The 23,307-nt window shown below is 39.3% G+C and overlaps 1 protein-coding gene across 3 annotated transcripts in view; it reads right to left on the minus strand.

Moving 5' to 3' along the window:
* ehmt1b (euchromatic histone-lysine N-methyltransferase 1b) overlaps window positions 1-22,988 on the minus strand; it is a 175,004-nt gene extending 152,016 nt beyond the window's left edge. Inside the window, exons 1-2 of one of the 3 annotated variants that reach the window (XM_038781534.1) lie at window positions 22,866-22,881; window positions 22,008-22,135 (exon numbers count right to left, since the gene is read on the minus strand). In XM_038781534.1, coding sequence (XP_038637462.1) covers window positions 22,008-22,082 — 75 coding nt within the window. In that variant the 5' untranslated portion in view covers window positions 22,083-22,135; window positions 22,866-22,881. Of the gene's footprint in view, window positions 1-22,007; window positions 22,519-22,865 lie in introns of those variants that run through there. The other 2 variants (XM_038781535.1, XM_038781533.1) reach the window with 2 other exon arrangements.
* Between the last annotated feature and the right edge of the window lie 319 nt (window positions 22,989-23,307).

Raw genomic sequence — 23,307 nt, forward strand, 5'->3', positions numbered from 1 at the left:
GGAAAACAAGGAATAACGTGTAGCAGTATACCCTACATTCGGCAGAAACGTTATTTTGCATTTAAAAAATATCTTTACTTCATTCGTCTTATTGAGGACTTGCTCATGCTATTTCATTTCAAATTTTCATTAGTTTATATTGGTAAAACTGCCATTTGTTGAAGAATGTCACATTAAATCTTGTTGTGGTAACTGCACAACCAGCAAAGTCCAGCTGTTTCCATTTAATTAATCATTTGCATTCCCCGTCTCCATTAACGTTTTACCGTTGTGAAATACAAACATTATAATCTCATGCCTTTAGTTGCTATTATACCATCTTATATGAGCAGCAAAATATGCCATTTGGTGTGTGGCATTTCAAAGATAGTGATAACCAAGGGAATTCAAAGGTGGAGAAGGTAGGAAATGTCAAGTCACTTCAGCAACAAATCAACTATCTACCAGAAAAACAGGTTTCCAATCTGTAATGGGCTTATAATATGCCAACTGAATTGTACCTTGTAGCAAAAACATAAAAACTGGAAATAAACACCAACACAGATTTTGTTGTGACAGGGCATCTAATACCACCTGCTGTTTGTTGGACTTGCCCGATTAAGTTAATTTTCTTGCTTGGCAAGTTGTTGAAAGTGCAAGCTGACAATTACATATCGAGGGAAAATAGGCATCTGGGGCATGAGTGAACAGGGCAAGCAACTGGTTAACCAATCAGATTGAAGGACTGGAAATTAAAGCACTCGGACAGAAATGTAAATTAAGAGTGAATCAGTTGAATGTCAAATTAGGTACAGATAAACCATTCTTGGGAATACCTTGGTCTCTGTTTACTTAACTCCAGTTGTTTTAACCACTCTTTCTGTCCCAATTCCTTGGCTATCTGGACTGTAACTTGTACTTTAGGAAGCCTGCCTCTTTGCAGCTCCTGTCTGTTCTTCTAGCAGAGTTGATATGTTTACTCCTCGGTCCTGTTGCCATCGGCCCACAAATTCAACCAACAACAAAACTCAAAAACTTTCTCCACCCTTACAAAGGCCTCCAGCTGCCAAGCTAGTTCCATTCATGCTTCGACCCTATCTCAGCACAACATAATCACAGTTTGCCCCAACCGTTACACATACAAACATCCCTGTCCAGCACAAATTCAACCACATGTCATACTCTTCTAGGCACAGAAATACCAAACTAAACCCACCCAAAACTGGCAGTGCATTCCAGGCACCACCACCCTCTATGTAAAAAAGCTCCCCCGCACATCTCGGCTGAACCCTCCCCCCCTAATGTTTAACTTGTGCCCCCTTGTAATTGTCATTTCACCCTGGGAAAAAGGCTCCAACTGTTCACCCTATCTATACCCCTAATAATTTTTATAAACTTATATCAGATCGCCCCCTCAGCCTCCGTCTCGAAAATTGGGAGAACAATCCTAGTTTATTCAATCTCTCCTCATAGCTAATACCTTCCATACCAGGCAACATCAAGGTAAACCTTTTCTCTATACTCTCCAAAGCCTCCAATGTCCTTCTGGTATGCGGTGGACAAGAATTGGACACAGTATCCCAAATGTGGCCTAACCAACGTTCTATGTAACTGTAACATTATTTTCGCACTTTCCTATGAAGGCAAGCATGCCATATGCTTTCTTTACCACCATTTCCACTTTTATACTTTGCTTTTGTATTAAAATAAAGACATTATCTCACAAAATGTTATTAGAAATGATGAAAATTGCAAATTAATGTTTGGTGGCTTTGTATGGAAATTTCGTTTTTCAAAAAATTGCATGTTGTGTAGTTATTTGCAGGAAAATGATACCGAGACTAAATCAGATTCTTTTGGAAAAGAAAAAAACTCAGAGTATATTCATCCAGCAAGAAACAACTCTTTCCAAGTCAGGTTTTTCCTGATTGCTTGAGACACTAACAAGGATTAATGATAAAAATGTTTAATTTTTGGGCATCGCGGTGGCGTAGAGGGTTAGCCCTGCTGCCTCACGGCGCCAATGTCCCAGGTTCAGTCCTGACTCTGGGTCACTGTCCGTGTGGAGTTTGCACATTCTCCCCGTGTTTGCATGGGTTTCGCCCCCACAACCTAAAGGATGTGCAGGCTAGGTGAATTGGCCACTCTAAATTGCCCCTTAATTCAAAAAATGGATTGGCCACTCTAAATTTATAAAAGAACAATATAAAAAAAAGTTTAATTTTAAATAACAAGAATATTATTTTATGGTTTAGTTTCCTAATTCTCCCTTTTCAAGGTCACACCTTCACAGGCCAAGATTAATGCTCAAAATTCCTTACCTCCGCTTGTTATATCTTGGCATCCTGACTAATTGAAACATTAAGATGCAACAAAACTACTGTTGTCATCTGTGACACCATGTGGCCAGTGCTTTAACGAATGCAAGAAGTTCATCTGCAATTCACTCAATCAAGGTCTATGATTCCACACTTTGGCAACTTAAAATGAGATGTCAGCTGTTGAAAATAAATGTAAATTGCAAAACAGTCGAATAATTTGACGGGGAGACGAAGGTAAATTAAGACTGCATCAAAATGCTTCTGTCAAAGTGCTGAGAGTGGGCTCCTGCCATTGACTTCAATTTGGAAAAGATATGAACTTTAAATTAGTATGTATCTTTGTAGTGCTCAACAATTCTGATGAAATCATTTCAGGTCATTTGATGAACGTATTTCTATTATTAATTTCAAACGCAACATTTTTTCCCCCGTTTTTCAAATGCAAAAATGCAATTTAGCTGAATGCTAAAGGGCTAATTTCCATGATGATTGCAGAGAAATTATTTCTTTTTCAGAATTGCATTTGTTAATTTTCTCCAAAACTACGTCAAAATAGCTTTTTTGCAACTAGAAATTTCATAAACCAAAAGAAGCTCCCTAATGAAAGAAATCTCTTACTTATCCATGAATGTGTCCCAAATGTAAATCTTATTTAATTCTTAAAAGCAAAGGTTTTTGGCATGTTGGCAAATTATCAAGCTTTTCCAAATAGTGTAAGTTATTCAATCTTTTGTTTTTAATTTTAAAAGGACTTTTTTTTTTTAAACTGTGATTTTCCTTATTTCAGACACAGGATATTTCACACAGCTGGGCTCTTCATTTTGCATGATATTTCAGCAGCCATTTTCAGATAACATTGAGAACCTGAACCTGAATCTTAAATACAAAATGGCTACTATCTACAATTTGCACTGTAGGGTACTACAACATTTGCGTCATGGATGCTAATCAGTTCTTAATAGGAGATAGAAATCTAGAAATCCTGGATCAATGACATACTTAAATGATTCATATTTTGAACAGAAAATGAAGACTGAAATTAATTCAGCAATTTTATTGCCATTGACCTAGTCTCACGCTGACATTATTGTTCATATGTTTAACAGCAACTGAACAAAAGGCAATATAGATTTCATGGTAGAAATATTGGGACTAGTTGACTGGCCGATTTGAATGCAGTATCAGATAGAAAACTCCTATCGCCCTCCAACTTCACGACACAGACACGATGAGCCTAATGATCTCCTTCAATCTTCGTAAATCTCTCTAGATTTCTACGTAATTTAAGTTCTTGTGCAATTTATTCATACATCACTGCCATATTTTTTTCTGTTTTGTCTGTTGGCAGCACAATGAGATGAACTAATAGATTATAGATGAAATTCTGAAACTAACTCAAGTCAATTTGCCTATAATTACAAACTATTTAACATCTTAGCCACTTTTAAAAACCAGTGGAATTACTTGAGATTCAATTGGGAAAGGAGAATTAACACCTTCAACATCCCAAGCTAGTTTCTGAGGAAAATACAAATAATGATAATCCTCATATGGTACTAAATTTTGGGCAGCCAGCTAATATCTGTTGATTAGGGTTTTCATGGAAAGATATCAGGAACTCCTGTTCACTTTATTTATAATCCAATTAAATATACCTTTCATTAAAATAAATTTGCCAAAGTAATGAACTATAACTTTGTAACGGATAAAGTCTCATCAAAAACTATTTTAATATTGTTAAGTTGCATACATTCCCTTCATTGTTTGGCAGCTCATTTTCCCCTAGGTTTGCAGAAACAAGCTCTATATTAACAGCCAAAAATGCTAATCCTTAAGTCAAATTTTGATGTTACAAATCTAATTTTAGTTTTAATGGTTTAAAGGTATATTTAATCATCATGTGTTATTTTCTTAATCCAAATCAGAATTCAGTAAAGCCAGAATAGTTTGATTTATCACATGTGAATACCTTACAAGTTGAAGCCTTGTAAACTACCACTTTTCTATCACATCCTATGTATCAAATAACATATTTTTTTCTCAGCAATGCAAACATCCAGAGCAAGTAACCACAAATATAATGCAACACATCACCAAATCATTTTATTTAATTTTGATATAGGGTACAAAATCTCAAAAGAAAAGCCTTATTTAGTTGACAGTCTGCTATGATCGAAGACAGGTCTAATGGGAAATCAGAACTGAGGTCCTTTTTCATTTACAGATCATTTATATATTTTTTGTGCAATATTTTCAATAGCTTTGGTAGAAAGAAACAAAATATAAATGTGATCATCATCACACGCTACAATATGCTTTAAGAATAAAATTGTGTCAAAATATTTGGTTCATGCTAAATTTCAAAGCAAAATTTAGACACAAGATGTTCCTATTAATGATTTAAATGAATGATCGTAATGTAAACCAAACTGCAAGCACACACTTTTCAAAAACAAAATTAATATCGGTGGCAGTCACTTGGCACAATTTGCTGATCAAGCTGTAGTATAAATTACAAGAAACCTATATCCACTGGTTCACCCACAGTATGCAAATTATCTGAACGAGATTAGAATAACTATATTGTATGGAAATGTAACCACAGAACTACAATGTTTTAATGCTCAAGTTTCAACATGGTCTGGTGCAAAACAAATCTTCTGGAATTACACTAATGGTCTAATTTTGTCTACCCATAAAGCAGCATCCACACGTGTAACTAATTTAATTATGCTGCCTTTAATTTTCAAATAGTGAGACACAGGTCATGGGCCAGCATGGGCCTTCTGATTGGAGTCAGAAGATTTAAATACCACTCCACAAATTTCATATAATTTAGTCTGACACTTGAGTACTGAGGGAGTACTGTATTGTCAGAGATGCCATCTACTGGGTGGCATCTTAAATTGAGGCCCGTCTAATCCCTCAGGTTTGTTTTGAATTTATTCATGGAACGTGAGCAACACTAGTAAGGTCATCAATTATTACCCAAAGTAATTGCCTTTGAGATGGTGGCAACTTAAAAGAGCAACAGTCTTCCCAATGTCCTGGCCAAAATTCATCCCTCAGTCAACACTTAAATATCTGGGCCCAGATTTTGTAAAAAATAGCAATGGGGTTATCAGCACTTACCATTATCGAAGAGCAAATCGGACATAAATGTTCAGTGACGCTACATGCACAGTTAAAGGTGGAAAGCAAGAAGTTACTGTTCAAGGTGCCATACTCTTCCAAAAGCTTTATCTCACAATATCTGGCAGAGAGACCGAACAATCAAACATATGGAAGGGCATGGAATGGGATTATAATGTGATATATACCCACGGAACATGTCAGAAAATAATTAGGCCTGTCCATTTCAGTTTAGATATTTTTTAAGAGCATGATGAGCCTTAATCAGTGCCAAACAACCTTGCACATACAAAATGTGGAATTGCAATATTGTTTAACATTGTTGGAGATCTTTAAAAAGTATATATTTGGTTACCATGTATTTTTTAAATCTCTCTCAATTCCACCTTCTCACAAATTTGCTATCTGTAAATAATTTCTCGTTCAATTAACCATTCTTCTACATTTCGCGGTCTAGACTCTGCCTGCTTCAGTATGAATTCCTCAATCTAACTGAGATGCATTTTCTTGACTTGTTCGCACAGGTGTTAAATCCCCTCTAGAGGGTGCCATGCTGTTTTGAGCTTCTAACAATTGCAAGTTGCAGTGCAAAAGGCCATGGAAAGTATGTGGCAAATGCAAGTGTAAAAAATAAATGTGTAATAAATGTAGAATAAATTTGCCACTGGTTGACTACTGGCTTTAAAATCCTAGCCATAAACTGGATATCTGGAACAGTTCCTGCAGATTGGAGGGTAGTTAATGTAACTCCACTATTTAAAAAGGGAGGCAGAGAGAAATCAGCGAATTATAGACCAGTAAGCCTGACATTGGTAGTGGGGAAAATTCGAGAATCCAATATCAAAGATTTTATAGCAGAGCACTTAGAAAATAGTGGCAGGATCAGACAGTGTCAGCATAGATTTGTGATGGGGCAATTATGACTTGACAAATCGAATGGAATTCTTCAAGGATGTAACTAGCAGAGTTGACAAGGGGAGCCTGTATATGCAGTATATTTGGACTTTCAGAAGGCTTTTGACAAAGGATCGCACAAGAGATCAGTGCGTAAAATTCAAGCACATGGAATTATGGATAGTGCATTGAGGTGGATAGAAAACTGGTTGGTAGATAGGAAACAAGTGTAGGAATTAACAGGTCTTTTTCAAATTGGCAGGCAGTGACTAGTGGGGCTCGGGCCTCAGTTATTCACAACATATATTAACAAACAAAATATAATATCCCCAAAATAGCAGATGGCACCAAGTCGGGTGGGAGGGTGAACTGTGAGAAGGATGCAGATTTCCTTCAGTGCAATTTGGACAAATTGTGTGAGTGGACAAATGAATGGCAGATGCAGTATAATTTGGAGAAATGCAAGGTTATCCAATTGGATAACCTGAGGAAGGTCTACTATCCTCTCCTCTCTATTTTCCTCCAGAAAGGCTGTGTTTCTGAACGGGCAGATAGCCTGGATGATTCTGTGTACAGAAGAACCATTACAGGCTGTGCAAGCAGAGTCCAGAACCGACCAACTCTCTCTACAGAAAGATAAAGGCCTGAATGTGAACCTCGAACTGACAGTGCTACCCAAGCACCTCATCAGTGTCAACCTGGCAGTGCTATCCAGGCACCATGGCAGTGCCAAGGTTACAGTGACGTGCTAGCCAAACAGTGCCAAGGCAACTGGGTGTTAGAGGGAGACCACCCAGAGTCTTCAATAGCCAAGGAGAACCCCCCACCTAAAGTGCCATTACATTTGTGTGGACCAGTGCTAAACTGCACCATGGCGTGGTCTCCCAGGCGCTGGGATAGCCTGACGCAGAAATATTTAAATGAGCCAGGTGTGTTCCTCTGGATCTCGCCCAGCGAGGACGAGACGCAGATCACGGTGTCTCAGGAGGTCCCGTTAGGTCTCATGAGGTGTTCAGAGCATCGCAAATCTTACGAGAGGCCTCTCATGAGATTGAATGGACTCGTCACGTCATGCCGTTTGGCTCAGCGAGGACGTTCAATTGTGCCCCTGGTCTCCCGAAAGTGGAAAATTGAGGCATTCTAATGTGTCTGCTCACCTGGGAATTCTGAATCTCTCTCTTAATAAATGAATGAAACACAAACAATTTGCCAGGCCATAAGAAGATTCAAACACAGCGGTAAGACATCATATTCTCTCCTCACTTTTTAAACCACAAGATGACAGTCTTTGTCATCAATGTCAGCATCATCAATCCTACCTTGTTTCATAACCATTTGGATCTTTAAGGAATATAAGTAATTACTCTGGTATGAAGACAATGTAGGAGCAGGTATAAAACTGGATACCATCACACCAAAACAAAGCCAATACTTCATAAATTGAAGCTTTTCGTTTCTTGGCTAATTTGCAAAAGGTTGGATTTTTGAATTCATCAAACATTTTATAGTTGCCAATGCCACAGTACTAACAGTAAGGAAAACTTAGGTGAATAGCAGATGACAAGTCTGCTATCCAATCTAAGGAAAGCAATTGTATTTATTATATTCACAAGTGTCTATTATTGATGCTTTTCAACCAAACTCCAATAACCACAGAAAGAAACCCAAGGTTGTCCATTTTCTGTCACAAGTCTAACCCATTGCTTTGACAGCCAATCATCAATCCTTCATCAATGAACATTTGTGGTCTCGCTATCTATGCTATCCTCACGGCGGCACAGTGGTTATCACTGTTGCTTCACAGCGCCACAGTCCCAGGTTTGATTCCCACTTGGGTCACTGTCTGTGCAGAGCCTGCACATTCTCCCCATGGCTGCATGGGTTTCCTCCCACAAGTCCCGAAAGGAATGCTTGTTAGGTTAATTGGACATTCTGAATTCTCCATCAGTGTACCCAAACAGGCGCCGGAGTATGGCGACTAGGGGATTTTCACAGTAACTTCATTGAAGCCTACTTGTGACAATAAGCGATTATTATTATTATTGCAGTATGGCGACTAGGGGATTGTCACAGTAACTTCATTGAAGCCTACTTGTGACAATAAGCGATTATTATTATTATTGCAGTGTTAATGTAAGCCTACTTGTGACAATAATAAATTATTTAACGGATCTCCCACATCTGATTTAGCACAGTGGGCTAAATCGCTGGCTTGTAATGCAGAGCAAGGCCAGCAGGGCGGGTTCAATTCCTCTACCAGCCTCCCCGAACAGGTGCCGGAATGTGGCGAATAGGGGCTTTTCACAGTAACTTCATTGAAGCCTACTTGTGACAAAAAGCGATTATTATTACATTTGTTCCATTGGTAACGTTTTGCCTAAGATGTTCACTTTGCTATTTGCACATTCCACATGATCTCAAACCTCCATAAAACACAAAACTTTGAATATTCTCTGTATTTTTGTGAGGTTTATTTAACATCTCTCATATTTTGATATAGGAGAAAAGGAAAAATTATCACCCTCGCTCTTCTATTCCTGTCAGACAAGTCTCGGGTCTTATGAAGTTTTAATAATGTATTAAGTAATAATGCATGCTGAACAACCGCTCTGGTCTTGTAAACCTAATTTTGTCAGTATGGAGTGCCATTCCTCACAACATATAAAATATTAATTATCTTTAAAATAATAAAAGTTAAAGTTTATGATATTTCAGCTTCTACCTAAATCCCTTATCTGTGTCCTTTATTTTTTTGGAAAATGATGTACTTTTTACTTCCTGGTTTTCTGTCTGAGAATTCTTTAGTTCAATCTGCTAAATGACTTCATTTCTCCTGGGTACCACAAATTCCCTATAGATTGTGCCAGGTTCAAAGTCATTTCAGGATAGCGAAAACACTCGATCTTTGTTTGCAGCTTTTTCCACAATATGCTGCAAGCACCAGCCCTTCACTAATCACTGCAGATCCACGTCATTCTGTCTCTAGACCTCAAGTGCATGGAAGTGAGTCCCATGCCTTGCTTCCTTGCATTTTTCAAACTTTTAAAACTCAAGCATGAAATCACCATATTCCTTCACAATTTGCCTCCACATTGTCTTGGGAATGTCCCAAGTCCCTTAAAGTAATTAATCTTCTCAATAAACTGCTGCACCAACTGCAGAGACAAAGCACTACTGGGATACCTTGGGACAATTGTCCAAATCTCTAATATAACCTGCCACGGACATGGAAGAGAACCTGTGTAACACTAATAGATGTTCAGAAATGTCTGAATTGCATTAATGATACATCATATCAAGAATCCTACATTAGTCCAGAGGTCTCTATCTTCATTTTTAAAGACTTTTCCACTTCTTCCTGATGCATATTATTCAGTAAGCCTGAGCTAGCAGTATCATGGGGTCAGAAGTAGAAGTATTTTGCTTCTGAATTAAGGATTCGTACCAAACAGAAAATATCAAATATCTTAACTACTTTAGCAATAAGAGAACCTCAATTTCCTTTATACCAGCTTTAAACAGAAATAGATTATTTTCTTTTAAATGTACAACCTAAGCCATTGCTTTCCCAATCCAATTTATTAACATAAGAGACAGGCTTGGGAAGTAACTTTGCATAGCTGTAGAGACTTGGCTGTATGTGAACATTTTTACCAACTTGACCATTAATCTCATCAGGATCATGGAATAATTTCTTTGCTAGCTTCATTTGAATATTTAACAAGATTATTAAAGTGCAATATTATGATCTACACAGCGCAGGGCGGCACGGTAGCACAGTGGTTTGCACTGTCTCTTGACAGCGGCAGGGACCCGGGTTTGATTTCTGGCATGGGTCACTGTCTGCACGTTCTCCCTGTGTCTGCGTGGGTTTCCTCCAGGTGCTCCGGTTTCCCCTCTCAGTCCAAAGATGTGCAGATTAGGTGGATTGGCCTTGCTAAATTGCCCTTAGTATCCAAAAAAAAATGCTGGGTGAGGTTACTGGCTTATGGAGATAGGATAGAGGTATGGGCTTAAGTAGGGTGCTCGATGGGCCGAATGACCTCCTTCTGCACTGTAAATTAATAGATCTACAGAGGTCCCAAGTGGCTAAGCAATGACACACACATTCGATGAACATTCTGAATAAACAGACTGCCACAAAACAAACTAACAGTTTTAGAAAAATTGAGACAAAGGGCTAAAAGTGGTTTACCACAAATTAAGTGCAGACTTAATGTATTCATGGAATCTACATGGTATTTCCAATGATGGAACAAAGATCAGTACAGCACATAACAGGCCTTCGGCCCTCCAAGCCTGCACCAATCACGTATTCTATCTAGACCAACCATATCCTTCTATACCCCGTCTGTTCATCTCGATAAGTCTCAAGGGTCGCTAACGTATCTGCCTCAACCACTTCACTTGGTAGCAAATTCCACGCCACTACCACCCTCTGTGTAAAAAGCTTCCCCCGCACATCTCCACTGAACCTTTCACCTCTCACTTTGTAATTGTCATTTCTGCCCTGGGAAAAAGCCTCTAACTGTTCACCCTATCTATACCCCTCAGCTCCCGTCTTTCTAGGGAGAACAATCCCAGTTTATTCAATCTCTCTTCATAGCTAATACCCTCCATACCAGGCAACATCCTGGGACACCTTTTCTGTACTCTCTCCAAAGCCTCCACATTCTTCTGGTAGTGTTATGACCAGAATTGGACGCAGAATTCCAAATGTGTCCGAACCAATGTTCTATATAACAGTAACATAATTTGCCAACTTTTATACTCTATTCCCGGCCAATGAAGACAAACATGCCATATGCTTTCTTTACCGCCATTTCAAACTATGCTGCCACTAAGGATCTGTGGACTTGCACGCCCAGATCTATGTATTTATATGCTCCTGATGGTGCTGCCATTTATTTTATAGCTTGCACCTGAATTGGATCTACCACAATGCATCACCTCGCATTTGCCTGGGTTAAATTCCATCTGCAATTTCTCTATACACACTAACAGCAGAGGTCCCAGTACTCATCCCTGCAGAACACCATTAGTTACAGACCTCCATTCAGAAAAATTCCCTTCCAATGCTACCCTTGTCTTCTCTGGCCAAGCCAATTCCGAATCCATCGAGCTAGTTCACCCCTGACCTCGTGTGATTTAATCTTTTGCACCAGCCTGCCATGAGGGTCAAATGCTTTACTAAAGTCCATGTAGACACCGTCCACAGCAGTTCCCACTTTAAACCTTTTTGACGCCGCCTCAAAAACTCAATTAAATTAGTGAGACATGACCTCCCTCGTACAAAACCATGCTGTCTGTCGCTAATAAGCCCATTCACTTACAAATGTGCATAGATCCTATCTCCAAGAACCTTTTCCAACAATTTACTTATAGAACTTGGAACTGACAAATTTAAATGCAAGGTTTCAATAATATTTTTTCAAATAAAAATATAATGGCCCAAGCATGTGCGCGCGCTGTGGCTACCTCACGCCGCCGAGGTCCCAGGTTCAATCCTCGCTCTGGGTTAGTGTCCATGTGGCATTTGCACATTCTCCCCGTGTTTGCATGAGTTTCGACCCCATAACCGAAACATGTGCAGGGTAGGTGGATTGGTCGTGCTACATTGCCCCTTGATTGGAAAAATTGAATTGGATACTAAAGTGTTGTTGCCCCTGGTGGGACAGGAGATGTGTTGATAGAATTTTGGCAGTACACTCGTGAGACTGGCCTTGTTGAAGTCCCCAGCCACGATGAACAAGGCCTCTTGTTTTGTTGTTGTTTATGACTGTGTGCAGTTCGTCCAGTGCCTTCTTCACTTCTGCCTGGGGTGGGATGTAGAATACGTTTCTGGGGTCGCGCCTGGCAGGGTCCCGGGCGCTGGTTGCGGAATTGAGGTTGCCTGGGTGGGCATGTTTGTGATAAGAACACAAGAACTAAGAGCTACGAGCCCCTCGAGCCTGCTCCGCCATTCAATAAGATCATGGCTGATCGTTTGTGGACTCAGCTCCACTTTCCGGCCCGAACGCCATAACCCTTAATCCCTTTATTCTTCAAACAACTATCTTTGTCTTAAAAGCATTTAACGAAGGAGCCTCAACTGCTTCACTAGGCACGGAATAGTTCCACTAGTACAGTCCCAGTCTACTCAACCTCTCCTCGTAATCCAACCCCTTCAGCCCTGGGATTAACGTAGTGAATCTCCTCTGCACACCCTCCAGTGCCAGTACGTCCTTTCTCAAGTAAGTAGACCAAAACTGAACACAATACTCCAGGTGTGGCCTCACTAACACCTTATACAATTGCAGCATAATCGCCCTAGTCTTAAACTCCATCCCTCTAGCAATGAAGGATAAAACTCAATTTGCCTTCTTAATCACCTGTTGCACCTGTAAACCAACTTCTGTGACTCGTACACTAGCACATCCAGGTCTCTCTGCACAACAGCATGTTTTAATATTTTATCATTTAAATAATAATCCCTTTTGCTGTTATTCCTACCAAAATGGATAACCTCACATTTGTCAACATTGTATTCCATCTGCCAGACCCTAGACCATTCACTTAACCTATCCAAATCCCTCTGCAGACTTCCAGTATCCTCTGCACTTTTTGCTTTACCACTCATCTTAGTGTCGTCTGCAAACTTGGACACATTGTACTTGGTCCCCAACTCCAAATCATCGATGTAAATTGTGAACAATTATGGGCCCAACACTGATCCCCGAGAGATACCACTAGCTACTGATTGCCAACCAGAGAAACACCCATTAATCCCCACTCTTTGCTTTCTATTAATTAACCAATCCTCTATCCATGCTACTACTTTAGCCTTAATGCCATGCATCTTTATCTTATGCAGCAACCTTTTGTATGGCACCTTGTCAAAGGCTTTCTGGAAATCCAGATATACCACATCCATTGACTCCCCATTGTCTATCGCACTGGTAATGTCGTCAAAAAATTCCACTAAATTAGTTAGGCACGACCTGCCCTTTATGAACCCATGCCGCGTCTGCCCAATGGGACAATTTCTATCCAGATGCCTTGCTATTTCTTCCTTGATGATAGATCCCAGCATCTTCCCTACTACCGAAGTTAAGCTCACTGGCCTATAATTACCCGCTTTCTGCCTACCTCCTTTTTAAACAGTGATGTCACGTTTGATCATTTCCAATCCGCAGGGACCACCCCAAAGTCTAATGAATTTTGCTAAATTATCACTAGTGCCTTTGCGATTTCCCTAGCCATCTCTCTCAGCACTCTGGGATGCACTCCATCAGGGCCAGGCGACTTGTCTACCTTTAGCCCCATTAGCATGCCCATAGTGATAACAATCATCTCAAGGTCCTCACCTGTCATAGCCTCATTTCCATCAGTCACTGGCATGTTATTTGTGTCTTCCACTGTGAAGACCAACTGGAAAAACCTGTTCAGTTCCTTAGCTATTTCCTCATCTCCCATTATTAAATCTCCCTTCTCATCCTCTAAAGGACCAATACTTACCTTAGCCACTCTTTTTTGTTTTGTATATTTGTAGAAACTTTTACTATGTTTTTATGTTCTGAGCAAGTTTACTCTCGCAATCTATCTTACTCTTCTTTATAGCTCTTTTAGTAGCTTTCTGTTGCCCCTTAAAGATTTCCAAGTGCTCTAGTCTCCCACTAATCTTTGCCATTTTGCATGCTTTCTCCTTCAATTTGATACTCTCCCTTATTTCCTTAGATACCCACGGTCGATTTTCCCTCTTTCTACCGTCCTTCCTTTTTGTTGGTATAAACATTTGCTGAGCACTGTGAAAAATCACTTGGAAGGTGTCCACTGTTCCTCAACTGTTTCACCATAAAGTCTTTGCTCAAAGTCTACCTTAGCTAGCTCTTCTCTCATCCCATTGTAATCTCCTTTCTTTAAGCACAAAACAGTACCTGACCTTCTCGCCCTCCATCTGTATTTTAAATTCCACCATATTATAATCGCTCCTTCTGAGAGGATCCCTAACTATGAGATCATTAATCAATACTGTCTCATTACTCAGGTCGATCCGGTTGGGTCCTGGTGTTCTGAGAGTACGAGATTATATGCAGCGCGTTCGGGTCCTTGCGCGGGGTCTCCGCCGTTTTGGGGGTCTTGGGTCACAGGCAGGGGTTTCTGAGGCATGTTGGGCTGGGTCCCATGTCCTGCTCCCTCCTTGTGACTTGCTCTTCGACAGCTGGCACAGACATGATAGGCTGAATGGGCTCCTTTTGTACTGTAACCATTCTTTGATTTGTGTTCAAAAACATACCAGGATGCTCCTGGACTAAAATTATCTACTTTAAAATGATATACAACAGAAAAAGAATTATTTTCAAAAGAGAAGAATACTTAGTAAGATGACCATTCAACTGTTGTGCCAAATGTAGCCTGGTGACCTTAAACGTGTACACTTCTTTGGATTTGAACTACACGCCTGGCTCAAAAGTCTTATTCCCAATGAGTGAGCAAAGCCATCCTGTTTGAAAGAATCACTTTGCAGGACATCCTTTACCAGCAGATCCTTTGGAGAGCGGGAAGCAAGCTTCACAACCTTTGAAATTATACTGAATATATTTGATGCTGCAAAGCCCTTGAGAGCTAGCAGAATCAAGTACTTTGTATAACTCTGGTGCAACAGAATACAACTTGCTTTAAAAAAAAATGACAAGGTGCCCCAGTAACAAATAGTAAAACAATGAATCTTCCCGAACCAAATTAAAGTGGACATATTGCCAAGGAAAATACAAATAAGCAAGAGTAAAAGCAATTTCAACAAGCTGGACAATAGATGGAACATTTGAAGAATTGTAATATGGTTGACAATGTTGACAAAGAGTATAAGGAGGGACAATATACTGCTGTTGTAGAGAATGTGGACCTTTCACTGCTGTAGGAGCGACGGAAACCTGACTAAAGGGGTTTGAGGTGATGTGGAGATGCCAGCGTTGGACTGGGTGGGTACAGTAAGAATTCCTACAAAACCAGGTTAAAGTTCAACAGGTTTGTTTCGAACCTGTTGAAGGAGCTGCGCTCCAAAAGCTAGTGATTTGAAACAAACCTGTTGGGATACCTGGTGTTGTAAAAATTCTTAATAAGGGGAGTAGAGACAGAGCAAGAACAGGAGAGTAAACAAGAAATAAACTAAGGACAGGGAGCACAAAATAGAAACAAAAATCTGAGAAATGGACATCAAAATCATTAGAAAGAGAAAAATTGAGAAAAGATGAGGGTGATTAATGAAAGGGAATAAATGAAAAAAATACAGAACTAGAGTGAACAAAAAGGAGGGAAAGAACAAGCGATAGCGCAGACAAAAGAAAAAGAGGAAGGGGCAGCACTGTGGCCTAGTGGTTAGCACAGCTGCCTCACGGCGCTGAGGTCCCAGGTTCGATCCCGGCTCTGGGTCACTGTCCGTGTGGAGTTTGCACATTCTCCCCGTGTCTGCATGGATTTAGCCCCACAACCCAAAAATGTGCAGAGTAGGTGGATTGGCCACACTAAATTTCCCCTTAATTGGAAAAAATAATTGGGTAATCTAAACTTATAAAAAAAGAGAAAAAGGCGAAGTGCAGAAACAAACTATAAAAAACAGGAACAAGTGTTCAAGAGGGGGCATTAAATCGAAGAAAGAGAGGCAGAAAGAACACAAACATAATTAAGAAAAGAAAGCACTAGAAATTAAGAAATAATAAAAGTAAGGAATGTGTATGTGAACTGGAGACTAATGTGCAAAAATTAATAAAGAAGAAAGTCTGAACACAAAATGAGAAAGTAGGATGACAATGCAGAAGTAATTAAATAAAACTATGAACTACAAGCAAAAACACATTAGCAAAGTAAATTAGTGAAAACATGAGCGGCAAATGAGAGAGAAAATACACACAACAGGGGGGGTGGGTGGCAAGTCAGAATCACAATTGTTACAGTGCAAGTGGTGGTGATTTTGTCCATTCTGTCTGCACCAGCTCTCCAAACGAGCATCATGGCTTAATGCCATTTCAGCAATAATTCCTACAATCTTAAGAACCAGATTCTGCTGGACATAACATATATGATAGCAAGATTACAAAGAATAGGTCAGGCAATGCTGCAAACATAGCTCAGTTAAATTTTTCAAAATATGCACACAGTTTAGTCTCGTGAGATATCTTATGTGGATTTTGTTTTGACATTTCTGGTCAGTCATAAAATTCAAGATCTCCCAGTATAAACTGTCTACACTTTGGATATGGACAAACATTCATGAACACAAAGAGAACTTATTCAAAACTGTTGAGTTTATGGTGTTATAAATGTGTAACTGTGAAAGAATTTTGGAAAAATATGTGGATGAACAATTTCTGTGAGCAGTTGAGAAGTTAATGAAATTTGGTCAAATGTGTTAACCTTATTTTTTTTTTGGTTTCCATTATTAATTTACTCTTCCATTGATCTTCTAAACTTGGAGGAAACATTATACACGTTCAGGAGTCAACAGTCATTGCATTGAAGATTAATTGTCTGTGGGCTCTCAAACATTTGCAGCTATTGCTGTCATGCATTAGCTAAATGAAATGAAGCTAATAAATCTTAAGCAAACATTTATTCAAATACTCCAAAAAAATTATAACACATAACTGGAATTGGTACTTTCGGCTGCATCAAACACAGCTCATTGGATTGTTTTCCATCCTAAAATAACATGCAGTGTGATTACTTGTCATTACCCAGTTTCATGGAGACTGAAGAACAACCATATCCTGGTTGAACAACTCATTCCGGAATTTAATAATTGGTATTAAAAATTAATTTAAGATCATCGTACATGAAGCACGTGGAGCCATATCCAGTGGTATAGTGCAATAATTGATTATGAAGGGCTGTTTTTTTTTAAATCATCTCACGTACCCAATTCTGGCATAAATACATGGTGAAACCCAAGGCAAATTCAAAACCAAGATTATGCAAACCTAGAAATTAACTCCAAAGTAGATTTTTAGTATGCCAATTCATGTCAGTTCTAAATCCTGTTGTAGCATACTTGTTAAAAGAAAACAAGTTTTGTTTTCAGTCATGAGACCTTCCATCTTTGAGAAAAATGTATCTGTGGTCTTTGAATCAATGCAATGTACACACTTTTGCACTATGAAAACTCAAACATTAATGCATCTTTCACCAGTTTATATAACATGTGGTCAAACTTATAAAATTCATACTAACAATGAAAATATTTTCCAAATATCTGTTAAAGCAAGGGCTTCGGGAAAGTAAGCTAAAGTTTAATCTTTGTTTTGTTTTTGAAAATGAGTTTGTTTCTAAATCCAAGTGAATATAGCATGCAACTCAACTCCCCCTATTAGCTGTTTGTATTTTTGAGCATGCTAGTTGGAGATCATTTCACTACAGATGCAGCCATTTTGTAGTCCAAGCATCTGACAGATAAACGGGGCTGCCATTTGCAGACATAAGCATAATGCAGCATGAGCTCTACCACTGTTTCACTACGTGCTGTTGTATGCAACTCACAAATGTTTTGTGTACAATAATCCAAAAGAAAATAATTGTCCCATTAATAAAATAGAATAATAAGCTGTTCATCAGAATACATGAACAATCTCCAAAATAGACTTAAGTATTTTAAGAGCTCGCATGGACAATCTTCCATTAATAAAGCTGTAACAAAAAATTAAAACCTAAAAACAGTGAACTGTTATTTATTGCAGCGCCAGATAGTTATCCATTCACATTCTATATTATTGCATGCAGTTTCATACTGGGAGTTCCTTATTCCGAGACAATGTACAGGTATGTTGGGCATGAACACATATATATATCATTTCAGATACCAAAGGCAGCTGCAAAAGACAATAAGTTTTAAAAATAAATTATATCTAGAAAACACAATCTGGTATAGGGATTTTTGCAACTTGGTAATCAAAATGTTGACAGAACAAATCCACAACCAACACAACCGGGTTTGCAACCTACTGATGAACCACAACCAAAGTCGAACTGCTATTGTAAAAGATTTTTTATCTAAAATCACTTTTTTACATTTGAAAATATTCCCCATAGAACTTTCAATGATGCTAGTTCTAGAATTCTAGCACCGCCAAATTTCACTAATGCTTAATTTCAACAAAATGTTGTACCCTGCCAAAATTAACTCAACTCCCAACATGAATTGATAATTTATTTCTAAACAGGCAGTATGTTGCAAATTCACCCAAACATGTTTGAAATGTTTTCAACTCTGCTGCGCCACACTGAAAAGTAGGTAATTTTACCAAGTGTTGTGAGATACAAAAGATTGATAACTATGATTGAGGAATTTGGATGACAGCACAACTTGATAGATTAATAAAACACAAGTCTTTTTTTAATCAAGCTATAATTCTGACAATTTCATTTCTGCGGGCATATCTCTTGTATTTATAATAAAAAATCTGAACATGCAGAATTTGACTGTCCTTCAGCTAATGGTTTGCTGCTGTACCAATTCTTCAACATGGTAACGATTATAGTCCATCTCTGATCCAGCTCATTACTATACCTATATTCGTCATTTAAAATAACATGTTGATATACAATATAGTAAAATATTACTCTATTCTTGGATTAAAAACACTTGAACGTTGTTTTCTCAACATCGAAATTGCTCCCAGTTTGTTGGTCAATATGCCTGTTATTGATCAGCGCCCCAAGCAATATTATAGATCCTTGAGACGATCAGCAAATAATTTACTTGTCTACACTGTGCAATTACCAATCTCTCAAAATATAATTTTGGATCGTGCCTTAATACATTTCAACCAGATGCCACTTTGGACAGTGAATGCCCAAGCTGACACTACACATATTAGAATTACTGTACTGGTAAACTCATTTCAGCTCACTGGATAAATAAAACTTATCTTAAAAGATCTACATATTGGGATATCTACATATTGGGAGAAAGAAAGTTAACCACAGCTATGATCAACGTGCTTACAAGGCTAGCAATTTTTAAGAATCCAAATTGGTAAGAGTCAGCATAAAAAGCATATTTTTTTATATTATTCTTAGGCACACTGCAGGAAACTGTGTTTACACTGCATAAACTACACATGCTGTACCAATCTGAAAATCTTAAGAGCGTTACATGTTTAAATAGCACAACAGAGTACACCATAAGACTTAATAGACTGTGTTGAATCAACAGTAGCAAACACAAAGGCTGGCATTGTCCCATTTCAACATTCTTCCAATAAGACACTAGATGAAGACAACTGAAACTCACAAGAACTTTACAATTACAGTAGGCAAGGCTTTCAGAAAGAAAGATGTGCAAATTATTCATATAATGAAGGATGGTCCTACAGTGGTTTGTTTGATCAGCTCCATCTCAATACTGTACAGCCAAGACGTCAACTCTTCTACTCCCCCTATAGGTTCAGTTACAGTTCTCTGAGCATGCTCATTGGATATAAATTCACTGCAGATTCAGCCATTTCATGGTCCAAGCTGCTGGCAGACATGAAGGCCTGCCATTTGAAGACTAAGCCACTGTACTACTTTGAATCTCAAAAAGAAACCTCGTCATTTATTTTTTATAATACAGAATTTAAGATAATAAAATCAAAATATTTCAGATTTTGTTTTGTTATTGAAAAATTACAGTTTAAACAGAGATATGAACATATTCTTCCTTTTTGTAAATGTCTTCAACACCACTTACACAAAACAGAATTTGAAACATATCATAGTGAGATCTCTAGCCCGACCCAACATAAGCCATGTTAATTCACAGGTTTAAAAAATTGGGCATTGTGCATTAGTCCAATTTTAATTTTCTGAAGAATGCCACTTTTGCATACAGAATAGTTACAGGAAGCAAGGTGATGCAGGTTGGAAGTCATCAAAAGATAACTTTAAACACCACAATGCAAATATAGTGAAGGATGTACAGACATATTATCATTCTTCTACAATTTTATTTCAGAATGGTTAACCTTAACACAAACACCAAGGGAATGTCAGAAGTCAGCTACCAACTGTTCACTTCAATATGAGGGAATTGCAGGGAAAAGGTTAAATAGCTACAAAACCCCTAAACGCCAATAGGGTTTGTTTCAAGTCATTTAAATTCTAAATGTGGATTTGAAGTTTAAAAAACCCTGCCGTAACCCATTTTTCAGATTCCCTTAATTCATACCTGAAAAAAAGACTAATTACCAAAAAGTGTTCTCCACTTGGCAAATATAAACAGGGGTTGGAATACACTGAAAACAACTGTGATTCTGTGCGATAGGGACAGAACAACATCCAATCCTTCCTCAGTTAAATCCACGGTTAAATTTTATCCATTTAAAATATTAGCCATCACTAAGATCTTCAAATTCAGATTTGTAGTAATTCCAAAAATAACTGAAAACTCTTTGTATGCCCCATGGTGATGAAAAAGTCAACTTGAAGTTCCCCCTAAACAAATAAAATTGAATTTGACCATATTACTATGTCACCAGAAATGAAGTACACCATTGCTGTGTTAAAACATAAATGTCCCAGGCATATGTTTCAAGAGCAGTTAATGTGTGGATAAATACAAGATGTTGAATCTGGTAATGGTTAAAAGATGTCAACATGCAACAAGATACAATTTAAAATAACTCTTTTCATCATTAACACCAATTATGATGACAGCCAAAGTTAAAGTAACCAACATCTTCATTGATTTGGTAGATTTCAAGTTTTATAAATTTGAGATCATCAATCACCAACAATAATGGACCTGCAACAGCAATTTCACTTCAACGTCTTTACCCAATGTAAAGATCAAAGATAAAACTTTTTCCAATAAGTTAAAAACCATCTTTCCACTTAGTGCTACAATATTGTAGAGATTTGTTGCACTCTATCTATCTTACATTGTGAAGAATTGGACACACCTGGGTGATTTAAAAAAAGATGAAAATTGTGGATAAAAAGCAATTATTTGTCAAACAGGCTTAGAAGAACCTGAAGGAAGTAATAGACTATCTCAAATATGAAAATCAGGCCCGTCTGACTTCACTGAAATGATACATTTAGTCACCACCTAAGTGGAATCTTCAGATCTAGCATCAGAATGCAGTTAAGGCCTCTACTTTAGGCTTATTATTGACAAGGGAAAGTGAGATTCTGAAGGTTACATTTTGGCATAATCTCTGACACAAACTGGAAAATGAAGACACGTTAACCGAGACAAAGATACCAAATGCCCAGCATTGGATCCCAAATGCCCAGCATTGGACACTGCCAACCTTCCCGCTTCTGTAAATTTAGTGAGCAAGGTAATTCAACAAGGTAAATCATCGAATAACAAGCAAGCGAGGAATGCAAGGTTAACATGCAATGATTGAATGCAGGTAAAATGAACGTGTCATTCATCTGACAATTGCTCCTTAGTAAAGAACACAATAAATCTTGAACCACTTTTAACCGTACCACCAGATTACAATAAACAAATAACCAACCCCCAAAAGAAAGCTCATCTCCTTTATACAGTGCACAGCCCTACAAATGCAATCAGAATCGTCTGGGAGAACTGGAAGCAGCTCTTTTTTGTTTTAAGAGAAAAAAACTTTTTTTTAAATATCAATGGTCACTGTGTAAACAAAAGAATCGGCAAACAATGCAAGAAGTGCAGAGAACAGATAGTGTGCAAAAAAAAACCACCTTTCCAACGTGCAAGAGCTCAACTTCCAAGAGGCTTCTGTTGACCATTGGGATTGGTGTCCATCCATCCTCCATACTCTAAAACTGCACCCCCACCAAAAAGCTTTTTTGAACGTGCTGGTTGGCAACTGTCGAGTACAGAGAGAGGGAGAGGCTCGCACGTTATAAGCAAAACCACGCTGTTCTCACCTATCCAGAGGCCGGATACATGAGGGGGGGCTGGTTGGTGTGTGTAGGAGAGGTAGAAGGGAGATCATTAACAACAAAAATAAAAAAGCCCCTCACACTCTCCTACACACACGCGTGCGCGCGTTTTCCGGCCGTCTGGCCAAACAAAAAAAAATCTTGTCGAGAGAGTGAGTGTGAAAGAGAGCGAGACGTTGGGAGCCGGCCTTGCGTTCCCGTCTGTTACCCGGTACCCAGGAACCAGGCTGCCAGCGCCGCCTCCGCTGGGCAGACATGGGCGGCGCATTGGTTATACAGGGTGCGGGGCGGCACGCTCCAGGGCTCTCCGGTCAGCAGGCCAGCCCAGCCTCTCCCCCTCCATGCCCAGTCCTCCCTCCCGCAGCTTTCTTTTTTTTTAAACGACGCACACAAAGCGCCAACTTTTAATGTGCGGGTGTGGAGGGAAGAGGGGAAAAAAACAAATAGCCCGAGCTGCCCCGGCTGGTATTTGAAAAGCTGCAGGCGGCACTCTGACGGTTGGGGCCTCCGGCGAGAAGATGTACCCCTCCCGCCAACTCCCTTCCCTCCCTCCCGCCCGCGGCGTGTGCGTTTTTTTTTGGGAGGTGGTGATTGTAGTGGAGGAGGGGAGGGGGTGAACGGCGAAGTGCAAGAGGGAAAAGTTGGTGCTTTTACCTCAGGATCCGGTGAAGCCATGGCTCAGGCTCAGCTCGTGTGACGCAGCGCCCGCCCGCCGCGTGACGTCATCGCCGCCCAGAGCCACACTGGCTCAGAGAAAGAGTGGAGCATCAGTGAGTGAGTGAGTGGAGCATCTCTGAATGTGTAAATGAGTGAGTGAGTGGAGCATCTGTGAGTGAGTGGAGCATCTGTGAGTGAGTGGAGCATCTGTGAGTGTGTGTGAGTGGAGCATCTCTGAGTGTGTGAGTGAGTGGAGCATCTGAATGAGTGGAGCATCTGTGAGTGTGTGAGTGAGTGAGTGGATCATCGCTGAGCGTGTGAGAGAGTGAGACAATGGAGCATCTGAGTGAGTGAGTGGAACATCTGTGTGTGTGAATAAGTGTGAGTGAGTGAGTGGCGCATTTCTGAGTGTGTGAATGAGTGATTGAGTGGAGCATCT

This window comes from Scyliorhinus canicula, chromosome 21 (assembly GCF_902713615.1).
Source record: "Scyliorhinus canicula chromosome 21, sScyCan1.1, whole genome shotgun sequence".
NCBI lineage: Eukaryota > Metazoa > Chordata > Chondrichthyes > Carcharhiniformes > Scyliorhinidae > Scyliorhinus > Scyliorhinus canicula.